Here is a 23,378-nt window from a genome sequence, read left to right as displayed (position 1 = left end):
TCCAACAATCAGCTGGGAAAGTAATTGTGCAAAAGGAACGAGGACGAGACGAGAACAAAGATCTGGCGCTAAACCAACTCTCCCAACAAGACGTTTTACTAAGCAACAATGCCCATCGATCTGGTTGCGCTCACTCAGCATTACGAAGCACACGACAGCCTACGATCGCGGTCTACTGTATCCGGATCGTGCAATACCGTGGTCGAAAGGGACCGCATAGAAGCAGCCCATGTGTATTTGACTCGACAAACAGTGCTCCACAGCACCCGAATGACAGGGGTGTAAATTCATCGTGGGTTTAGGTGCCTCAGGGACATCACAGTTGTGCTACGCGAGACGATGGTAAAAATCTCTTGGTACTTGTGAGGCGGCTTTCCACGCGATTACGCGATTTTCATCATGCTTTTCTTTTAGAGCGCAGCTCTTAAGCGCCCGTTCCTGCGGCGAGCGGCGGCAGCGGCGTAACTGAGCGAACGAGCACAGCGAAAGATGAAAGCGAACGCGGATCGCAGCGGGGGATGAATGACGCGAGGAGGAAAGCGGAGAGGAGGAAAGAGGAACCATGCGGCAGAAAACTGAGGAACGTATGGCGAAAGCGTGAGAAGAAAAACGTAGTGCGGCGACGATGGCTGCGAGATGGAGCCAGAGTAGCGCGCATCGACTGGTAGATTTGTAGGCGGCGGATGCTGTAAATCGTAACCCACGCGTCACCCACGTGCTGGCTCTCGCGATCTCCAGGTTAACGTGGCAATCGCGCCACACTTTGCTCCGTTTGCAACGTGCCGTACGGGACAGATTGCCCGCGCCAGCCAATATATCGCGAATTAAAAACACGTATACAGCTCCGCTCAAATTTCGCATTTCGGAGTATCGCAAGCGTCTGTGAAATTTGTAAATATTTGGTGGATCACTCGCCTCCTTGTTCGTTTTCGTTTTAACATGCAGTAATATTGCATCACATCACCCCACTCGCTGCACGTATACGCGAAGCTGCCGCCGCAGCCGACGCTCAGCGGTGGTACCCTGCAGAGGAACCCAACGGAGGTTACGAGCCCCAGTATCGCCTTTATTAATGAACCCCAGCTACTGGCGAGAGCCCCCTTGACTGACTGCGGCAACACGGAGAAAAATTTCGAATGCGAAAACGGTAAATAAATTGGCATGCAAAATCGAGCAAGCGCGACTTTTACTTGACTCTGCCAACAGCACTGGTGCACGCGCGTCTCCTCTCACATTTTGCACTACCTGCCCGCAAATACGCAGAATTTCACGGGCAGGTGTCGGCCCTGCATATTTTCGATCCTGGTGTGGCACTTAATGGCAGGCTTGCGCGAACAAATGCACGGGAGACGCAATCTCGCAGACCGTACTCTCGTACGCAACACGCCTATACACGATCGCGCGGCCTGCTAAATTTTTCATTTGCTCCCGCGAGCGGCACTGCCTTGCAGCGTCCGTAGCGCCACCTAGACTATGTTGGAAAGTCTCCACAGCTGCATGTAGCTGCGCCTGCAACGTAGGGTATATGCCGCGGCCACCGTGGGGTGCCGCGATGAGTCTGCTCGCTGTAAGGTTACAGTGACTTTAAGCTCGCTGAAGGCAACTGCGTGCTCTGATTCCTACCTGTGGGTGACGTGACTAAAGTCCCGAGTGCTTACATATTAAGAACAGATCGTCTGCTTCCCGAGTTGCACAGCCTCGAGGTGCGTCGCCATCATTGTCGACCCTCGTTACGTTAGAAGTGCTTTCTTTCAACGCGAGTACACCATGCGGCATCCATCGCTTACCCGATGTGGGTACTGCCGATGCATAGTTGCTCGAGGGAACATAACGACGACGTTGCTTTCAGACTTCGGAAATTGTGTAATTGCCGCAGAGATATGTGCGAAAGGAAATACGACACTTGTCACTCTGGGCGAGGAAACACAGCGAAGCTTAGCTATCTAAAACACTATAGCACAGGGAGGGGACGAGACCGTAAGCTGTGGGATAGCCGGAATTTCGCGCGTAGTAGACGCCAAAATGTGAATAAGTGGCGTCTATGTGAAGATCTAAAATGAAGTTTGAACGGCGCGCCACAGTAACGTTCCGTAGCTGGAGTGTTGCGAGAATCGGCCGGCTCCGCCGTAGCCTTCGCAACGCTACGGACCGGGAGCACTGCGACCGGACGGTCCGTATTAAGGACCGGGAGCACTGCGAAGGAGCTCAAAGGCGATCTTTCATTGCTCTGTTCCGGCCAAATGCATTGAAGTATTCTTTTTTTTTCGCTGCAGTGTATTTCCGAAATCGCTTATTTTAACCTCAAATGCATTTCTCGACTTCGATAAAAAGTTGTTCAGCACGCCTTTAATATCCCTGCTAACCTGCGAACTTTATGAGTACATACTTTTGGGCTAGATGGTTTCATACAGTTATTGGGACCATAATGGTTAGGTGACGCGGACAAGGAAGAACGACAAAAATAGCACCCGTCGTTCTCGTTCTTTATTGTTCGCGTCACCTAAGTGCTATGTTCCCAATAATTGTGAACATTAAAATTCGTAAACGTCCCACAGAAACGATGAGCGGAGGGGGTTGTAGAACTAACCTTTGTTTTAACAGTGGAACCGAAACGGCTTGATTCCAAACGACCGCATGTATACATGTGACCTAGTGGCGGCATCTCTTCATGGCAACATAAAGCATAACACAGACCGCTGTCGTCCACGTTTAACGTCACAAATACAATCATTCACAAAGAGCACGTCCTCGTTGTCTACTCACGACCTGCTTTCAAGGCACCAGCACGGTTTCTTTTTTTGCGATAGCAGTTATATTAACACTCCAAGCTCATTTTTGCTGTCGCCGTTGTCGTCGCCGGTAGGTTCCGTATAAAGTCCAACGGCGATAAAACCGTCGCCAGGCACCGTGCGCTGTGTGTGCGAGCGAAAGCGTGCGAGGGTGAGCCAGCAACCACAGCTTAATCTCGCCCACTCGTGATAGGAAGGCAGCCGAAAGCGCACGATCGTCGTTCACGCGCGAGGCACGGGGAGGCGGCGACGGAGACATGATGGGGGGGGGGGGGGGGGGGGGGATGCGTTCTGCTCCCGCGGCTGCTGCTCACAGAGCTATCTTGAAAGCGATCTGCAATGCGGACAAAGTGTGCGCCCGCGGGGACCTCATCTTCAAAGCGATCTGCGATGGAACAAAATGCATTCTCCAAGTGCCGGTAGCTTCGTATGCGCTAGGCTTGCGACGTTTTGTTCGCGTTGAAGCGAGAGCCAGCGCGAAGGTCAATTTGCTCGCTGCCGCTTGCGCGCTTTCTCACTCCAGCGTTGTCACAAAATTCTCCGGTCATCGAGCGAGATGTGTCCATGTTTACTTGTGCGCGCGTGACAACGTGCTTGTTTGTGCAGTTAGTAAGCGAATTTTACAACTTTATAGGGCCAATAAAACTACTATCCTTACTTCGTATAGCTGTCAACTAATTTGCCATCGCAATCGATGCTTCGCCTTTCGGGCGAAACTGCGAATTTTTTTCTGTGTGTGTATTCAGCTCTGACGCAGCAACGAAGGCCGCCAAAATTCTGCGAAAATGTTTAGCTGAATAATTTTTTTTCTTATCATCCACTGTTCACGAATGGCTGGTGGGCCTAAAAAAGAGGAGTGGTGCCCCTCGGATCGCTCACTAAACACGAAAAGAAAAAAGACTGCAATAAAATTGTGTCATCATCCCGGCCTTGAATTCGCATGCAGCTTTACAATTTAGTTTAAGCGAAAGCTTTACAAAGGACGTCTAGCCGGGCTTCGACGTCACCAGCAATTTGACCTTCATTTGACCACAGCTACGCCGTAGCCTTCGCAACGCGTCAAGTGACTCGCCGCGTGCCTGGCTAAAAGGAGCGCCGCGCTCGCCTACAAAAAAAATTGTGCGATCTTGCGACTCGCTGCGCCGAGCTCCACCGCCCGTTGGCGCATGTGCTCTCCGCAGATGTGTCGCCCCCTGACTACGTGACTCGCCGCGCGCCTGGCTAAAAGGAGTGCCGCGCTCACCTACAAAAAAAAATAGTCTGTGTGAGCTTGGCCATGGATGAGAGCGACGCTGTGCCGTCTTCTCTGAGCGTTGCGCGGGAGCGGGAGGCTTTAAGCCGTCGCCGGCAAGCGTCGTTTGACAACAACGCGGATATCGCCGGGCGAGCTGCTTCACTGGAGAGGGTCCGGAATGCCAAGCGCGCAAAGCTAGCGCCTGCGAGCTGTTTCGCTCGCAAAATGCCGGAAGCGGGCCACATTCGCAGACAAAGGCAGACTTTGGACGAAAAAAAAACAAGCTTTCGCTTTTTATATCCAAGGTTAGCTGAGCTAAGCCGGTGAAGTTTTTTTTAATGGCCGGAGATCAGATATTAGTTCAGTGAAAATTCTGTCATGTTAGCTGGTTATTCCGAGCCGTTCTGCATATCAGGACATCAACAATGCGATGACGATGAGCGTATGGCAAGGACGGCGGCACGACGACGAAAGCATGATGACGACGTATGAAAACGGATGCACGATAGAATGACTAAGATAACATGACCAAGCAGGAATGACATAACTACGGTGGCGTAATCACGATTGAGTGACGGCAGCATGCATAAACACAATAAAATGACGAAGAAGGATTACGTCGTTGAATATATGAAGGCTGTTTGACGACGACGACATGGGATGATTTTACTGAAGTGATGACGATTTTAAAATGACAGCGTGGCGACGACAATGGTGTGCCGACGACTGTGTGACGACAACTGCACAACGAAGACTGCATGACCATAGCCAGATGGCAATGATGGAATGACCGCGTCGGCATCACGGCGATGGTATGACATGGAATGCACGACGACGACACAATGACGACGATGGCAGAACGGTAGGAGGACAATTGGACGACGACGAGTGTGTGACTACATTGGCGTAATGACTACTGCATCTCGACGTCTGTGTGTCGACGATGGCCTGACCATGATGGGGGGACGCTGACGACATTACCAGAGGCGATGGACAAAGCTGAAAGACGACGATGCAAAGGCCATGACGGCATCACAACCACGAGCACATATCTAGTTGTCCAAGTTAGTAGACAACTTGGCTCACTCGGCCGGTGTAGAAGACGCGACTACAACGGCTTGACAACCGTCAGATGACAAAGCTGTAATTACTAATGACAGCATCACGACCTATGGCACTTACCTATTGGCCCAAGCTAGTAGATAACTTGGGCCACTAGATAGATAGACAGACAGATAGATAGTCGGGGTCGGGGGTGATAACCCCCCCCCCCGACCCCCTGAAGCCGACTTAACCCCCCCCCCCCCCTTTTGTTGAACTCCTTTTCTTTCCTTACGCATTTGAGTACTCCAGCTAAGATGTAAGACGCGCAATCGTCTGCACACTCGCAAAAAGCGCATTTTTTTGACAATTTCCCGTGAAGAAATCGAAATTAGTGCTGTTTAGATGGTTTTGGCAAACTGTCAGCCCCCCCCTCCCCCTGGCAGAGATCCTCGGTGCGCTACTGTCGCGTAAGCTTGCAGACTTAATTTATGCGAAGGTGCTCAGAACACTGTGTGAAATTGAACGCAAGGAAGTAATACCTTCCTAAAAGCTCCATCCAGTCTCACCACACAAAAATACCTACTAAAGCATGTCCTGTGAGCAAAAATTTCTTGTGGGATGCGGTTGCCGGACTGCCAAAACCACTAACAAACTGAAGAACGTGCATAAAAATCAGATTTATATATTGATGTGGAACAGCCGCCACAGCCTATACGTAACAATATCTTACCCCTATAGGACTGACATTTTGGCTTCATATAACGCTATGACATTGTCGTTTAACACAATGGCAGACAGACCCATAAACGAAGAAACTTGAGCATTCATAATGTGGCGACGAGAAAATTTATATCGACCGTCTCTTTCCGTTGCGGCCATTTCTGCGCGTATGACGCTCCATTCAAGCACTTAACATCAAGCCTTTTATGAGATATCGGGCCATTTAGCGTAAAACTATGCCAACCGGTATTTAGTCCAATCCTCTGACAAAAAAATTACGTAACTGCCGTCGCAAGCATCGAGGGGTGACCCGCATCGTTGTTTGAACTGCCCAATGACATTCTCTCCTTGTTAATAGGCGGTCACTTTGTTTCTTTCAAAGTGAATAGCATTGCCTACCTCAACAGGTTTTGTTTAATTGGCTGACAAGAGGCGAGGAGCACGCAGCAGTGGAGAGGGTTTCGGTGGACCCGGGCTAACGCAGTGAAAGTAGATAACCGAATGAGGAAGGTAGTGCCTGCGTCGACAATTAGCCCACTTCTCCTTGTTTAGCTTTTGATGGCTGTAAATCGCGCCAGCGTGCAATGACATGGTAAAGGTACCGATAAAACGGATCCTCAGCGAAGAACAGTTGGCAAAGCGAGGTCGTATGCGTGCCGAAAGGTCTCGACCGTGTTATACTGCCACGTAAACTTTTTATTACATGCAAATAAATACATTCTTCTCGGCAGCTCCAAGTAGTCAGTGCTAGAGCAATCGCGTGGCAGCCACTTTCTATTCATTTCAGAACAGGGCGGTCTTCCGTTATTCCGACAAAGATTTAGCTTTGTTCGGTATAATAATGCATCTTTAATGCGTAGACGTCATTTTAACGTGAAGAGGTTTCGCGGTTTTGTGACGTCGCGTGACAGACCCGAGAAGTGGGCGCAGCGCCCAAAAGCTTTTGACCAATAGCAGAGTCCTGTTTCTTTAGAAGTAATTGTTTTTTCTTTTCCTCAGTCTAATCATGCATAACCAGTGTGTACACGTCATATGAGATGAGGAGGTGTCGCAGTTTTCCTAACGTCGCTGACAGACAAACGAAGTTGGGTGGCGTGAACAATGTTCGACCAATCGTGGAGCGCTGATTGCAGAAATGATATAGAAAAGTCGGGAATAGCTTTACGTTGTACCGCCCATCGTTCCACTCCTTGCTGCGTGCCTTTATGTTATGTTCATGGTGTAATAAATACTTCAGGTGCTGACACTCCGCCCAACGGCGTGGACAGATCGTGTTCGCTTTAGCCACGCTTCATCGGTCCCTGTCTTGAATTTCACGTGAGATACTTATGTGAACAACCTTCTGCAAATTTTCAACCGAAGCCTGTATGGGTTCGGGTTCTGCACACTCGCCCCGATCCAATGAGGTTTATCTGCCTAATTCCTTTAAAATCGGCTTTCTTTTGAACTATTGGACCTCGATATGACAAAGTCGTTCAAGATAAACTTGAAAAGTTGGGTAAATGTAAAAGCATTTGAAACATTTCAAGTTCATGTTGTACCACATGCTCATCATGGTGCAACTGCAACTCATATTTTGTGCGCACCACTGTTGCCGACAGCACATTTGGCAGCATCACCTGGAGAACGGCCGCTACACTCAGCACATGTTACGAATTGTGCCTTCTGCTACCAAACAAGTCGATTTTCAGAGTCTGTCGGTGCATTAAATATAGTTTTGTCTGCTGTTGCGTTTGTGGTCGGCTGAAGTAGTAATTCGCAAATAATTCTGTTTTAATAATTATCGTTTTGACAACGCCAAGTTCCAAACACATTAGCTTTGGTTTTGTCCAATTATTCTTGTAATAAAACCCCTGGTGAGTAAACGCATAAATAAGTCTGCGAGTTACTCGCAAAAAAGGTTTAAAATATTAAACAAAGAAATCTTCAGTTTTCCACATCTGTCTCTGTTGATTTTAATGCGTCTACCTTGAAGAAATACTAGAGTTCTACATAGCGGCGAGTTGGCTAAAAGGAGCCCTTGTTACGCTGCATAAGCGCGTCTGTAATAGTTTGCTAAATTAAACTGCGTAAGGGGTGCTATTTAAACTCACGATTCTGGGATGAATACGAGGCCGAAGTTTTCGAGAGCACAAAACAGCTGTTGTAATCAGTTTGTAGTAGTTTGTATGCCATCAATTCAGACGTTCCTGAAATGAAGAAGCGAACAGAGGTTTTAACTGAACCCGGGTAACCTTCGCAAAATTAAATGCAGGTAATATAATCAAGTTCTGCAAAGGTGAAAAGAAAAGAAAACTAAAATTTTACTAGAATGGTGCAGACGACTTACCAATATTATTAATATCGTCTGGCACAAATGTGATGATGTCATTTACTGAGGAGCCATTGCTGGGCGACGTGGTTGCTGTGTAAATTAAGGTGTCCCTGATTGTGAAAGAAAATGCCAGAATGATATTACAGATATTTTAGCAGCAATCCTGCAGAATCATAATTGCATTCGAGAGGAAGACGGTTTCTAAATATTATACATATAGGAGCACTCAACCACATATTTCTTTTCTTAGGGCTTTTGTTGTTGCTGTTGCTTCGTGTCAGAAGCTTTATTCGTTAAACAATAATGAAACAGGCGTTATCAGGGATGGGTCCCCTCTAGTTCGTAAAAAATCTCTGTTAGCGTGTGCGGGTTTTTTTTTTCCTTTTTTCAGTCTACGTGGAAGAGACGTTGAATAATCAGTGATTCTGGCTAGCGCTTTCTACTTGTTCTTTTGTTTTTGTTCTTTACCTGTTTTTTTTCTGCACTTAACGCATCAACATAATGTATATCTAATGCAGAGAAAGAAAAAAATTACAGACGAGAAGGTCTAAAGATAGAAAAAATGTAATCGAGTAGTTTTGTTGTGACTATGCCCATATACAAGGACCTAATTTCAAAATTTCGACACACTTCAGTGACTTCTTCATTTCTAAGTTCCAGATAATTGCAGCGAGTTTCCACAACAAACACCGTGATATCTTTAAGAGCTACTCATATGCGATATTCACTGTGTCCCTTTCGCCCGCTCCAGTATTGCCTACTGTGGCCTCCGAAATGCGTGCACCGGCACCCAACCCTCAGAGACTGTGTGAAGCGCACACTTTGGACAAATCACAAAGGGTGTACGTGAAAGTGGTAATTTTTTGAGACAGAATCGACCACAAGTCAAATACTGTGAGAGGTGAACAGAATTGAATATCAAATCATTTCGAATAGTTTTCGAATAATGAACAGACTTTTTCAACAAATACTATTAGGGGTTTGCGAATAACAATAACTTTCGAATAAAAAATCTAATAATGTCCCTTTCCATTCGGTCTTCAAATCAAATAGTCACTATTCGTAAATGCCATTTCTAAGAGAGTTGTTTTTTAATATTGCATAATCGTCAACTGTGCTCAATTAAACAGTAAGTTGGAAGAGAGCTGCGGTAATATTTATCTCAGTGGCATAGTAAGCACAAATCATGAGAAGTTACGACGTGGAGCAAGTTACATGGATCAGGAAGCCAGACTTTACCACTTTAGCGGATAAACCTCAATTATTCTCCCTCACCGAAGACTGGTGGATACGCGAAGAAACTGCATATTTGTACCGAAAGCTCCATTTGGGCTATTAATAGGTAAAGCTTCAAACTTGCAATGTAATGACAGAAACATCGTAACTGCTGGTAAAAACATAGGTTTCTAGAAAAATGTTTGGTACACTTTTTCCGAAAAGAACTATTAATGAATAACACAAGGCACTTGAGTTTTTGATGTTTGTTTTTGATCAGACATGAAGGTGCGTGTTCTTTTAGAGTTTGTTAAATATTTATTGGAAGTTTTTGAGGTGGCATGGAGGTGTGTGTTACTGTAGTGTGTGACTGCCCAGTGAATTTTGTATTCACTTGGCGGCGATGCGCTCGGCGTAACCGTTACGAGATGCTGCGATGGCGACTTTGTGACCATCGATGCTGCACTTTGATCTTACGCAAAAGGCCAAGGCTAACCCCGCCTGCTTCAATATCACCACCACCACCACCACTACCTGCGTAACTTCATGAACACTAGGATGTGAGTATTTTTTGATAATCATAGTGAAAACTGCTATTAATTCTTTGCAAGCTATTCGAAAATATTCAACATTTGATTCCTACTTGCTTCTAGCACTACTTCTTTTATATTCCATTCGGTCTCTAAAACTACTTTCCGCACACTGGTACCATTTATATAGCACGATGTTGAGAACAAAGCATTCACAATGTTAGCACGTTTCTTTCCTTGCACTGCGCACTATGAAGCATGCTTTAATAAAATCGCAAATGGAGCACTGAGAACAACTCAGCAGTTTTTTGTCATGCTGAGGACTGTACGAAGCCTGCTTAGTAATTATCAGAATGAAATTTAAAAAGGCAGTCTTGTGCACCAGTTAGCATATGAGCATAAGTTGGAGACTTACAGCGCAACAGGACAGAGAAGCTGAAAGCAGGGACGACGCGAGTGGTGCTGGACGACACATGACGCTGTGTCGTTCCTTCTTGCTTATTGGTTTGTTTATTTTGTATTAAACATATACCAATAGAAAGGAGATAAAAAAATTGCGTTAGGAACTTGAACCTGATTCTTGTACATGGTTTCCTTTAAGCGGGCATAATCCGCATGTGACAAAAAATAATTGAGAGGGGAAGAGCTCAAATAACACAGCAATCAATAATGCATCTGTCCTTTAGCGCTTTAAATTATGAAAGTGTACTTCTAATAGTGATTAGCATTCTTAGGATACTTCACGCCCTTTCAGGGTGCTGACTATCTATCTCTCCATCCATCTATCTACCTATTAGCACTCTTTCCGGGTGCTGACTATATATCTATCTATCCGTGTCTTTAACCTTTTTCCCGCCGACCCGGGTCACTGAGTAAGTCGAATGGTTAGCGCATCGGGCTGCTGTGCTGTGGGAACCGGGTTGGAAATCAATCGTCAAACCAAATATGGGTATGTAGCACTGTGTACCTATGGCCCCTCTTCAACGAACATATTTGACGCCGACATGGGCCACTGAAAACGTGGTACTGGGTATGTATCGCTCATCAACATGTATTGCTGACGCCAACTTGGAGCATTAATTTTGTGCCACTCGGCCTGTGCTGCCCTTCCATGAACCTCTTTGATACCAACTTTGGTCACGTGGCATGTGCCAGTTGGTGTGTGCCGCTCTTCGATGAACGTCTCTGACGTTACTTCGGGTAACTAGCTTCGGGTAACCACTGGGCACGTGACACTCTGCAGTGCGATATGATCCTTTAAATATGACCGATGTTAGGCGGAATCAAACTCGCCCCATGCACGTACTTTACGGCGGCGCTGCTAGATGGCGCCACGTGTGCAATGAGAACCGCGAGAGGTGCGCCCCACGGCATACACGTTTCGGTGTTGGCAATAAGCCGTGCCGCTACAATTGCTTCACTGCTAATCGCATAAACGTCGACATATTCATTGTGAAACGAGTTCTCCTGGCTATTAATTAGTGGAATTTCGGTAATCATTTGATTATGCCTTTTGTTTTCTCGAGGAAATGATGTCCTCCCTTTAGGTCAATCACACTGAAAAAGCAGTGTTGTGCCACATGCCTCGGGCAATGTTAACAAATTTTGTTGAAGACAAAAAACATCATATATGTAATAATGTCGCTATTCAAAAAGCTCAGGGGCTTTATTAGAGAAGCAGCCGCATCGCGCCGTACTGGGGAGAAGATATCCAGAGAGGCGCCAACAACGAGAATGTCTTCTCTTGATGCCGCCCAGAATCTCCAACTGCCCGGTCATCCTCTTTGCCGGTGCCAGGGCATATTTGTGCACGAACAGCGACGCGACATTGCCTTCCCTCCAGAGTAAGCATCGTCCCGATGCTGATCAAATCGTGGTGGATAGACTCAAATCAATACGCTAATCTAACAAAGCTGATCAATTCAATGCTGAAACCATGTCAGATATACAAAGGATGCTTGCATCGGCAGTACATTTAGGTTCAAATTACTCATTCACTTACCATTCGAAGCTACGTGCACTTGGTGATGAAGCTGTCCTGTGGGAAAATTTAAAATATGGAGTTTCATAAAATAAATTTATTGAGAGACGAAAGCCGAGCTATATTTAGCTCGGCTTTAGAGCTGTCTTCAGTTGCGCGCCTGTTTTCTACGCTTCTTTCGCACATTTTGTCGCCGAGCACAGTCATGTGGTTAAAACGGGCTCCACTGCGCTTCAGCGAAGACTACATGGACTATCTCCTCCAGAGCAGGTGAAGAAGACGGCTCACGTGCATGTAGCGCGAGAAAAGAACATGCTAGCGCGCTCGAACTGAACGGCCGCAGTATCTGCCGCTCCCGAGATCCCGCGGCACCATGGCTGGCCGGTCTAAACAAAACGTGGCCACGGCGGCTACCTCTTCGCGCCACCTCCCATAACGTCTTAGCTGACGCGAAAACTGTGTCCTAAAATGCGTGATGGAGCTTGACAGCATTTTTTAACACGAAAGTGTTTTATGCCGGGGTCCACCAAGACTTCACTGACGTATTTCCGTCACGGAAATACGTCATAGAACATAATACAAAGAAAGAAACCAGAAGAAAAAGTTCCACAAACATGCAAAATTTGGAAATCGAACCCACGACCTCTCCGTCCGCGACGATAGATCGCCGAGCGTTTAACCCATTGCGCCACAAACGCATTTGCAGAGAGCTACACAGACGCGCCTTATATATCTAACACTCCTCCGTGTACCCGCGCTCTGATGATGATGATGATTTATTGGCTTCCCCTTTGAAACGGGGCGGCGACAAATAGTCACCTAGCCTGCTTGATTTAATCAGGTATACTATACATGTTCTTTATCTTGCATTTTTGTATACCTATCATTATTTTTCTTTTTCAAAAATTTACCTTGTACCGCTGCCTATGATTTTAAGAGATCAGGTCGCATCCATCTTTTCCCTACTTTTTTTCCACCAGTACTCTAATCGTCTCTTGCTGATCTCTACGGCTGATCTGTTTATGTTTCCTTCCACTTTAAACCCAAGCGCTTCTGGGAGTTGCACGTTACCTACGGTTCTCGCTGGGTGGATCCCGTCGCATTCCATTAGGATGTGCTGAGTGGTCTCTGGATCTTTACTGCAGCATACACATGTCTCATCTAATTCCGAATATTTGTTCCGATATGTTTTCGTCCTTAGGCAACCGGCTCGAGCCTCAAATAGCAAGGCACTGCCCTTTGTGTTATCGTACAGATTTTCCCTTCTAATTTCTTTCTTCTCATTCTTGTAAATCTCCATTGTCCTTTTCGTTTCCATTCTTTGCATCCAATTCACGGTCTCTATTTCTCTCACTTTCTTTCTGATGACCCCTGGTTGTCTATTTACAGTTTCGATTATCCTGTACTTGGTTGCCAACTTCCTTGACCTCTTCCTCCATTCTGTGTCCACGCTTTTCATGTAGAGATACTTGTGCACTTCAGCCGCCCATTTATTTTCATCCATGTTCCTGAGCCTTTCTTCAAAACTAATTTTGCTTTGTGCTTCTCTGACTTCAAAAGAGGCCCAACCCATGTCTCCATGCACTGCCTCATTTGTCGTATTACCGTGTGCTCCCAAAGCCAACCGGCCTACTGATCTTTGGTTAACTTCCAAACCCGCCAATATATCCGATTTTAAGCATATAATGGCATTTGCGAATGTTAGCGCCGGCACCATTACTCCTTTCCAGATTCCACGCACCACCTCATACTTATTGTGGCCCCACAGTGCTCTGTGTTTCATTATTGCTGCATTCCGCTTCCCCTTTATTTTCAGATTATCTTGGTGGTTGATTGAGTAATTCTTTCCTTCGTTTATGTGTACGCCGAGGTACTTATATTGCTTCACTATGGGTATTACTTGCTGTTGAATTGACACCACGAAGTTACTCGTGTGCTCATTAAAGATCATAATCCCTGATTTCTCTGTGCTAAACTTAAGGCCTAGATTTGTCGCTGCGTTCCCACAGATATTCGCAAGTATCTGTAAATCTTTTTTATTGTCCGCTAGTAGCACAATGTCGTCTGCGTACATCAGTCCAGGGATCTTCTGTTGCACCATTTGTCCATTACGCATGTAGGATAAATCAAAACCTAATTCGCTGTTTTCCAGTCGTCTTTCTATGCCCTTGACGTAAAGCGTGAACAACAATGGTGACAGAGGGCATCCTTGCTTCAATCCTTGGTGAATTCCCACCATTTCATTTCCTTTTCGGCCTTCCCATGCCACTTGTACTTGGTTGTCTCGATATATCTCCCTCAGCAGCTCCACGAAATCGTCATCTATGCCTTCGTATTGAAGAATATCCCACAACAATTCCCTGTCTACGTTGTCATAAGCTCCTTTAATATCTAGAAATGCTATCCATAAAGGTCTTTTCTGAGCTACTGAAATCTCTATGCACTGAGTTAGTACAAACATATTGTCTTCTAAGCGTCTGCCTGGCCTGAACCCATTCTGTAGTTCCCCCAATACACCGTTTTCCTCCACCCACTTCGACAGTTCTAATTTTATGGCTTGCATTGCCATTCTATATATCACCGACGTTACTGTAACTGGCCTGTACGAGCTCGTCTTATCCTTATCTCCTTTGCCTTTGTAGATAAGATTCATCTTGCTTTCACGCCATCCAACGGGAATATTCTTTGTTCTAATCACTTGCTCTATGGCATTAGTCAGCAGTGCCTTGCTTTTTGGACCGAGGTTTTTGATTAGCTGTATTGGGATTTCATCGGGTCCTGCTGCCGTGTTGTTAGGGACATTTTCTGCTGCCTTTTTCCAATAAAAGCTTTCTATGCTGAATTTTGATCTCTCAGGCCTCTCTGTTGTTGCTGGATCTGTTGTCTGAACTACGCTTTTTCTCGTACCGAAGTTATGCCTGATAACGTCTGTGATGTACCGCAGCGCATCATCGCCTTCATAGATGTTACCGTCCTCATCCCTTATAGCCGTTTGCGAGTTTCTAGTTGAAGCTCCGAGTGCTTTTATATGGTTCCAGAATCTTTTTGGGGCGCCTTTGTCTCTTTTGTGGATGTTATGCACCCAACGTTCACTTGCGCATTTAATTTTCTCTTGCACGAGCTCACTCGCAACCCTTTTCTTTTCTCGGTATGTATTCCATCTAAGGAGCACCTCTTCTTCTTGTAATCCCAACTTTTTCGCTTCTCGATGAACCCTAGATGCCTCTTTACGCTCTTCTATAGCTTGTTTAATTTCCTTGTTCCACCACTTACGTGGTTTCCTCTTTCCAATCCAACAATTGTATTGCCATGTCCGCCTTATTTCATGCTGCATAACCTCCACCAGTTCCTTATATTCCCAGACTGCTGTAGGAAAAGCCTCAATTTTCTTCTCTATGTTGTTTGCGATCTCTGTTATTTGCTCGTCATTCATTTTTAAAAACTCTGAGGCTATTGGTTCATGTTCTGCGCTGGTATCTCTCCCAAACTTTAATGCTAAACGTCTATGATCGCTTCCCAGGCTATTTTTTCCATTTTCGTCTATTATCATTTGGTCCAGTTGTTCGTAGACCATTTCTGAGACTAAGGCGTAGTCGATACATGACTGCCTGTTTCCGCATTGCCACGTTACCTGTCCATGACACTTATTCTCCCTGTTAACTACTATAAGGTTCTGTTCATCACACAAATCCAGCACTAGAGAGCCGTTGTAATCAGTATATCCGTCTAAATCGTCCATGTGCGCGTTCATATCTCCCACTAATATCACCTGGCCCGAGTTACTGAACTCATTAATATCGCTTCTAATGCAATCGACCAATTCCTTATTCTTTTCCCTGCTATCACTACCTGTCCACAGGTAAGCTACTCCCAGCCACGTCTTTTTACCTTGCCATGTACCACTAATCCATAAATGCTCTTTACATGTCTCGTTTACCCTTCGCCACTTCATACCTCGCCTAATTAGTACGCCTACGCCTCCGCCTTTCCTTGACCCGGTCATTCTGTTGCACCCTTCCCATACAAAGTTGTCAATAACAGGCGGCTGCTCCAAATCTCGTAGATGCGTTTCGGTCAAGGCGTACACACTAATCGCTTCATCATTCAGTTGCGTTTGAATTTCCAGCCATTTTTCCTGCTTACGACCACCCTGCATGTTAATGTAGCAAATTTTACCTTCTCTATTCTTATCCTTTCTGCGTCTTTTCCTGACTCCTGGTCGCCTAATTCTGCCCTTTACTGGTGTTTCGCTATGTTCGATACTTAATCCTGCTTCCTGATTGCCTGGGGCCCGCCTAAAAAAAGCTAGAGCCTCTTGCTTGCCTAGAGCCTCTTGCTCGGGGCGGTGCCGCCGCCTACGAGCAGAAAAGAGAAGTACTGCATTATGACACTAACGCGCACCGACAGTGAACGCTTCGGTGGTCTCAGCACTACGACGCCTCGATGCCAGCATTCGAAGGGACGCTGGCATCAAGAAGCACTACCAACGCCACCTAGGTGGCGTTCACCGTACTCAGCACAGCGGAGCGTGGCCTCCGCAATTAGCTCTGAAAATGTTTCTGAAGTTGATCGCGGAGGCTGCAATTACGACGCGCTGTACGCGCTGATTTGACTCGGTGACGATTCAGTTACGTGCTTTGTCTTGCGCGTTGTATTAGTGTGTCAGTTACGTGCTTCGTCTTTCGCGTTGTGCTAGCGTGTGCAGCGTAGTGCAGCTTCCATATGCACGACGGTTGCTCATGGTCATCGACGTTGGTAGTCGTGATGGAGGAGACGTGCCACCAGGCGTCAGCGTGGGTGCATCAACGCCTAAGGGCGCTTTAGCCACAAAACACCAATAGACATTATGTATCAATGTGCAATAAACATTACACTACTTCTGTGAAGACACGTTTCACTTTCGTGTTCTATACCGATTCCTATATAAGAGGGATCAACCACATGTTTTTTGTCGTCCCTCCTTCTTTCAGTGTGAGAACACACTGAAATACTGACTGAGACCGAAATGCAACACCAATTAACTAATAGCATGCGCATGCACTTCATCGAGTGACAGAATGGCAGCATTCTGTGCCTAGAGCCAAAATTTTCAAAACCTACTCTTTTGTCCTGTTGGCACAGTCAAAAATTATTGTATACGGAGGGTTTGGTACAGGCATTTCAATGATGATACATTCCGACGGTATTCCAAGGAAAGGATCACTTGTTTCTTCAACCAAACCATATTTTTTAGTTTGTCCTGTAAACAGCTGAAAAATACGTTACTGTTTTTTTTAAATCGTAGCCAGTGACAACATCGAAAAGTTACAAATCGGTTCCAAGTGTGGCTATACGTGATAGAGCATCAACTGTGTTCCGCAAGAAAAAAAAAATAATCGGGTGGGCGGACGCAGCCACAGTGGGGTACGTTAAACTTCTTGTTCGTGCTGCAAAGCGCGTATGGGCACTAGGTCATCAAAATGACCTTACGAAATTCACAAATTACATTTAATCACGCATTTAGAAGGTTTTCACGCCTAACTTACACGCACATACCAAAAGTGCTCCAAGCTACGAGTATAAGACAACTTGTACCACTTGGCCGGCGTAGGAGGCGTGACGACGAACACCATGAGGATATTGTTAGGATGAATACTCTTAGACCGGTGACATGATCCTGACGGCATGACGATGATCGAATGATCGCGACAGCATCAAGACAGCTGTATGACAGCGAATGCGGGACCACGACAACGTGATGATGACGCAATAACGATGTCAGCGTGATCAGAGTCGGATAACGAATCTTGTGCGACGACTACTGAACGATCGCGACGGCGTTACGTCGACGGTACAGTTAATTCATGGCGACTGTATGATGACTATAACTTGACAACGATGGCATTACGGGAGTCGGATGACAAAGCTTTTTTTTTTCGATTGCAATGCAGCGACCTCGGCAACGTCGCGACTATGAGCACATACGTAGTGGCCCATCTATAAGACAAGTTGAGCCACTGCGTTGGCGTAGAAGGCGTGAGGACAACGGCATGAGGAGAGTCAAATCACGAAGCTCGAATGACGGCGGTGGAACGAGCACAACGGCATCACGACCAAGAGAACATTAGTCCCTTTTTGCACACAACCTTCTGTGGCTACCGGTAAATTATGCACAATTGTATGAATTAGCACTTGTTTGGATTTATCAACACGGAATGTTCGGACATCTTATAGGTCTTCAGGAGAAACATGTTTAATTTAACAAAAACCAGGGGACTACCAAGACCAGTCTAGCCCTGGCAGCCCCTGATTACAATAGCCAAGAGGGATGCACATTACAAAAATAATTATGCTTTGTGGGAGCGGCCCGCTGCGCGCTAGCGCGCGCCCTAGAGGATCCGAACGAAGTTTTTCATCCATCTATCTCAACAGCACCCGACGGCACCACCCAAACTCACAACTTCGACAGTCTCGCGTATCATGGTAATCTGGGACTCCCCATGGAACCGGTAACGCAAGGTAAGGCGAAGACACAAATATGTCACATCTTTTGTTCAGCGAGGAGCTCAATAAATGGGGCCATGACCGCAATACAGCTCCTCTCTATTCGCAAGTGCCGCCATGTGTTGGATTGATTGTGCATTGAGTGCTACTTGTTAAAGGAGGACATTCGGACGATAGAGTGGGAGTGTCCAGTATGACACAATTTTCGGTAAGCGGCGGCTCTCCGCTTCTGCCACGAATAATGGTATACTGTCAATATATATGTCACAATTACGTAGTTCTATTCCTACGTACTGGAGACATTATTGAGAGAAATTCAAGATCCCTATATAGCTAATCCGTTGTACACTTTCGAGTTCGTCCTCGTAATGACAGAGCAAGTAAATTTTTATTCAGTGTACAGTAAGTCATGTCACGTTCCTTATGAAAAAAATTAAGTAACCTGTCTGAAGCCAGATTCACAAGTTGATTTTATAACTAAGAATTATTTTCCTTATTCTTAGCAATTTCACGGAAGTAGGTAGGTAGGTTACTGTCTCGTTCCGCATTAATAAGTAGAAAATAATCTGTGACCGACAGCAGGATCAAACCTCTACCGTTGCGCGCTGCATCCCGGTACTCTAACCATAAGGCGACGATCGCTCTTTTATTGCGATAGCAATTATATGGACACTCAAAAGCAGATTTCTGCCGTCGGCGTCGCCGTCGCCGTGAGGTTCCGTATGACGTCAATCGAGATGAAATCGTCGCCGCGCGCCGCCGAACGCTGTATGTGCGAGTGAAAGGGCGCGAGGGACGCGCGCTTTCACGGGGAGTGAACGCACGGCGGAGAACAAACGCGCGTTCTGCGCTGTGCTCCCTCAAGGGCTGCAGAAGTAGGCGTCTCTTTCCTCCTCTACAATCACCATATATGTAGAGTAAACGCACCTTCTTCCGACGCGCGAAAGGCTGTGGGGGAGGGGGGGGGGCGGGGAAGGGAGGCGACGTTTAGCTGCGGCACCAAGTGCCTATTTATATCAGAGGCTCCGGCAACAGTCACCAACGCCGCACGCATTTTGAGCGAACGCGGGCAAAACCCCGGCGGCGTCGACAACAGTTCTGCGTGTTGCCGGTGCTGCTGCATGTCCAAGTTTATACAGCTGATAAAGCTGCTATCATTACTCCGTATAGCTCTCTTCAAATTTGCTATCGCAATTGCTGCTTCGCCTTTCAGGTGAAACTGCGACAACTTTTTTTTATTGCCAGTCACAGTGAAAAACATGGCAACCGAGAAGACAAAACGAAAATTGAAGATAAAACAATATCAATATCAAATTTTACAGTTTGAACCGTCAGTTTAGATGGGCTGGAATTGTCGGTTAAAATTCTCTGAGCACTGTCAAGTGATCCACCTTCGAAAGCCGTTCAGGAACGCACCCTTGCAATCTTTGCATTCATGCCAAAAGTGTCATGTATTCGAGGAACAACAGCTGGGCGTATGACGCGCCCGGGTCACAGTGAAACACCGCAGTGCGGGCACGCCATAGGCATTGCATGCCAGTCCGCATTATCAAGTCGCATGGTGCTCCATCGTCGCTGCTAATGTTCAGAAATCTTATGCTATAAGGATTTAGGGGAAGTCCTTCATTAGCTTTCGCTGAAGCACCTCTCAAAAGTAAAATTAAATATGAGGGTTTACGTGTCAAAACCCGATCTGACTATGATGCATGCCGTAGTGGCGGACTCCGGAATAATTTGTCTGAATAAAAGTATAAGTACATGGGTGTTTTCGCATTGCGTCGCGATCGAAATGCGGCCACCGCGGTCGGGATTCGATCCCGCGACCTCGTGCTTAGCACCCTCTGACAATAGCCACTAAGCAACCACGGCATCTCACCTTCCAAAAGTATACTCCCTCCCAGCAGTGAAGAAACATAATCAATAGTCTACGGTTTCTTACGGATAAGACAGTGTGAGCCCTACGGTACAAAAAACGTTCTTATAAAAATATTTAGTGACAATGCGTTAGTATGCAGTTGAAAAAAAAAAGTCGCAGTTTCACCCGAAAGGCGAAGCATCCATTGCGATAGCAAGAAATTGTGCAGCTACACGAAGTAAGGATAGTAGATTTATCGGCCGCATGAACTTGTAAACATAGGCATAGTAACTAAATTATTAAGCATGGTGTAACGCGCACACAAGCAAACATGAACGCATATCACTCGATGATCATGGAAACTCGTTGCCAAATCGCTGGAGTGAGTAAGCGCGACGGCAGCAGTGAGCGAATTCAGTTCGTGCCGCCGTTCGCATAAACGCGAACTAAGCCGTAGGGCGCACTCTGTCCCCGCCGCAGATGGCTCCTCCCTACCCTCTCTCCGGAGCGTTGCGCGCGACTGAAAGACGGTGCGCTTCCTTCCCGCTCCCCTGCCTTGCCTGCACGAGATTGAGCCGCGATCGCATGCTCACCCTCGCACGCTTTCGCTCGCACATACAGGAGCCGTATTCTGAAACGTTCCACTTCGCGATACTTCGCCTTGGCCCCACCTCCGCCAACGGCGCGCGATGATTGGCTGTTTTAGCAAACTTGGATGAGCTGATTGGCTTGTTGAGCTCGACGTCATTCACTTTTGTACAACCAGCCAATTAGCGCGCGCCTGAAGGCGAAATTGTCGCCTAGACGATAATATTGCCAAAGTGGATCGTTTCAGAATACGGCCCCAGCATGCGGTGAACGGCGACAATGTTGTAGCCCTTGCACTTTATACAGAACCTCACGGCGACGGTGACAACAACAGCGACGCCGACGGCAGAAATCCGCCTGAAGTCCGTATAATTGATATCTCAATAAAAAGGTTTTGCATCAATCCTGCGCTAATTCACATTATTTTCACTCGTTTTAACAAATCCGTACCGTGGCCTACGCTGCCAATGGCCCTGTACATGAGGACCAGCAATACTAGATCGCATACATCCCGATACAGATTCTTTTTAGTATCACTAAACTAATATTCTTTCGCAAACCATGCAGCCAAAAACCGTACGCTTGTTACTACTTTTTTATATAACCACGAATCGGGCCCCACATGACAAATAGGCCACGATTGCAAGCATACTTCTGTCGTTGCAAAGCCCTCCAGCCCTTTGAAACGCTCAGCGCGTGCGCCCGCTGCCCCTACGACAATAGGCCACGATTGCAAGCATACTTCTGTCGTTGCAAAGCCCTCCAGCCCTTTGAAACGCTCAGCGCGTGCGCCCGCTGCCCCTACCTCATCTTCTTTTTATTGCGATGGCAACTACATCGACACTCCGGGTACATTTCTGCCGTCGTCGTCCACGGGGGATACAAGTCCACGGGTGATAAAATTGTCGCCGCGCGCCGTATGCTGTGTGTGCGAGTGAAAGCGTGCAAGGGTGAACCGGAGATCGGGACTTTATCTCGCGCACGCAAGGGCGTGAAGCGGGAAGAAAGCGCGCCGTCTTCTTGTCGCGCGCAACGCCCCGGAGGGAGGGTAGGGAGGGAAGGGAGGGGGTAGGGCGCGTTCTACTCCGCCCTGCCCCAGCGACCACTCGCGCCCGCCCGGCGAGCTGTATCTGCGCCGAGGGGAGAGTCCTGCCTGTGCTGTTTTAGCGGCTTAGTTAACGTTGATGCGAGCGGCGGCACGAAGGTCGATTCGCTCGCTGCTGCTGCTGCCGAGCTTACTCACTACACCGTTTTGTAATCGAGTTTTCGCGGTCATAGAGAAAGATGCGTTCATGCTTGCTTGTGCGCGCGTGTTACCATGTTTGTTAATTTAGTTTGTATGCCTATGTTCACAAGTTTATACGGTCGATGAAACTGCTATCCTTACTTAGTAGACCAGTCCACTGATTTGCTATCGCAATCGATGCTCCGCCTTCAGGCGCAACTGCGACTTTTCGTGTGACAGCCCACGCTTTGAGGCTCCGTGTTAGACTGCACTATCTCCGTGACCAACCGACTTTCCTCAGTACTTTCTTCGTAGCACGCTACGTAGAAACTGTGGGACGTTGTACCGACTGCACGATCGCCCAAGTTATTCGTGTCCTAAGATTTCTTCACTGGAGACACGTACTCGCTGATGAGGTCACAATCCGTGCTCCCGTTGCTTAGTCTCGTCCACTACCTATGTAGAAGCCAACAATTTCCCTGCCGTAGGCTCACGTCGATTGGTTAGCATAAAGGTCATGCCGTTGCGCCATACAATTAAAACATTACATTCCCGCGGTTTACATGCCGAAATCAGGATATGATTATGAGGCACGCCGTAATGGGGGACTCCGAATTAAATTCGACTGCCTGAAGTTCTTTGACAAGCACAAAGTGCAAAGTGCAGGACCGTTTTGCACTTCGCCCACATGGAAATGGGGCCACGGCGGCCGGGATTCAATCGCTCGTCTTCGGCCTTAACAGCGCAACGCCATCGCGCCAAACGATCGTCTTCAACGTGGTCGTCGTCGTGATGGTGCCTCGCAGACACGTACGCTCGCGACCCCACACACAAGTACTCAATTTACACGAGCCCGTTGGTTCACCTGGTATCGCTATGCGAAACCCAACACACTGCTAGATAGCTAGGCGCCTGCAACATGCTTCGGATAACACCGATTCCCACAGTGCGTACGATCTGCTCAATGTTTGGCTTTAGGCATTACGAGGAATTAAAGTACACGCAGATTCAATGCTACCTAGTGGCCAGTTGTCTACTCGGCAAAATGCCAGCCAGTCCATGTTTAGTGACCCAAGTTCTCTACGAAGCCAGACAGCAGTCAGCAGCAAGATGTCTTTTCTGACATATGCCCAATGGCTTAAGTTGTTCATTCGGCAAAAAAAAACAATTATGCAGACATCAACGCACATGTTTGACTCTATGTGAAGCAAGCTTTCGTGAAGCGTCTGATGAAATGCTTTAAAGCTGCCCCTTTTTATTCCTGCGTCTATGGAGTAAAGGAAATTGGCAGGTGCGCATCTGCTCTCAGGAACCCGTTCTGCGCAATCTGACAACTCTCATACGGCTTGTAGTTGATTTTATTTCGTTTGCATTCTGAGCGTATTACACGCACTTTCCGG

General features: G+C 46.9%; 2 protein-coding genes across 2 annotated transcripts in view; both read right to left on the bottom strand.

Moving 5' to 3' along the window:
• LOC119453515 (uncharacterized) overlaps positions 1-23,378 on the bottom strand; it is an 89,197-nt gene that overhangs the window by 9,796 nt on the left and 56,023 nt on the right. The gene's annotated exons all lie outside the window — the stretch shown is intronic.
• The window catches only part of LOC119453514 (uncharacterized), a 38,419-nt gene that overhangs the window by 9,796 nt on the left and 5,245 nt on the right, over positions 1-23,378 (bottom strand). Inside the window, exons 2-5 of the mRNA XM_037715558.2 lie at positions 16,928-17,076; positions 11,849-11,884; positions 8,117-8,211; positions 7,881-7,976 (exon numbers count right to left, since the gene is read on the bottom strand). Of these exons, the coding sequence (XP_037571486.1) occupies positions 7,881-7,976; positions 8,117-8,211; positions 11,849-11,884; positions 16,928-17,076 (376 nt within the window). The remainder of the gene's footprint in view (positions 1-7,880; positions 7,977-8,116; positions 8,212-11,848; positions 11,885-16,927; positions 17,077-23,378) is intronic.

This window comes from Dermacentor silvarum, chromosome 5 (assembly GCF_013339745.2).
Source record: "Dermacentor silvarum isolate Dsil-2018 chromosome 5, BIME_Dsil_1.4, whole genome shotgun sequence".
NCBI lineage: Eukaryota > Metazoa > Arthropoda > Arachnida > Ixodida > Ixodidae > Dermacentor > Dermacentor silvarum.
This window is presented reverse-complemented; position numbering and strand designations above follow the sequence as displayed.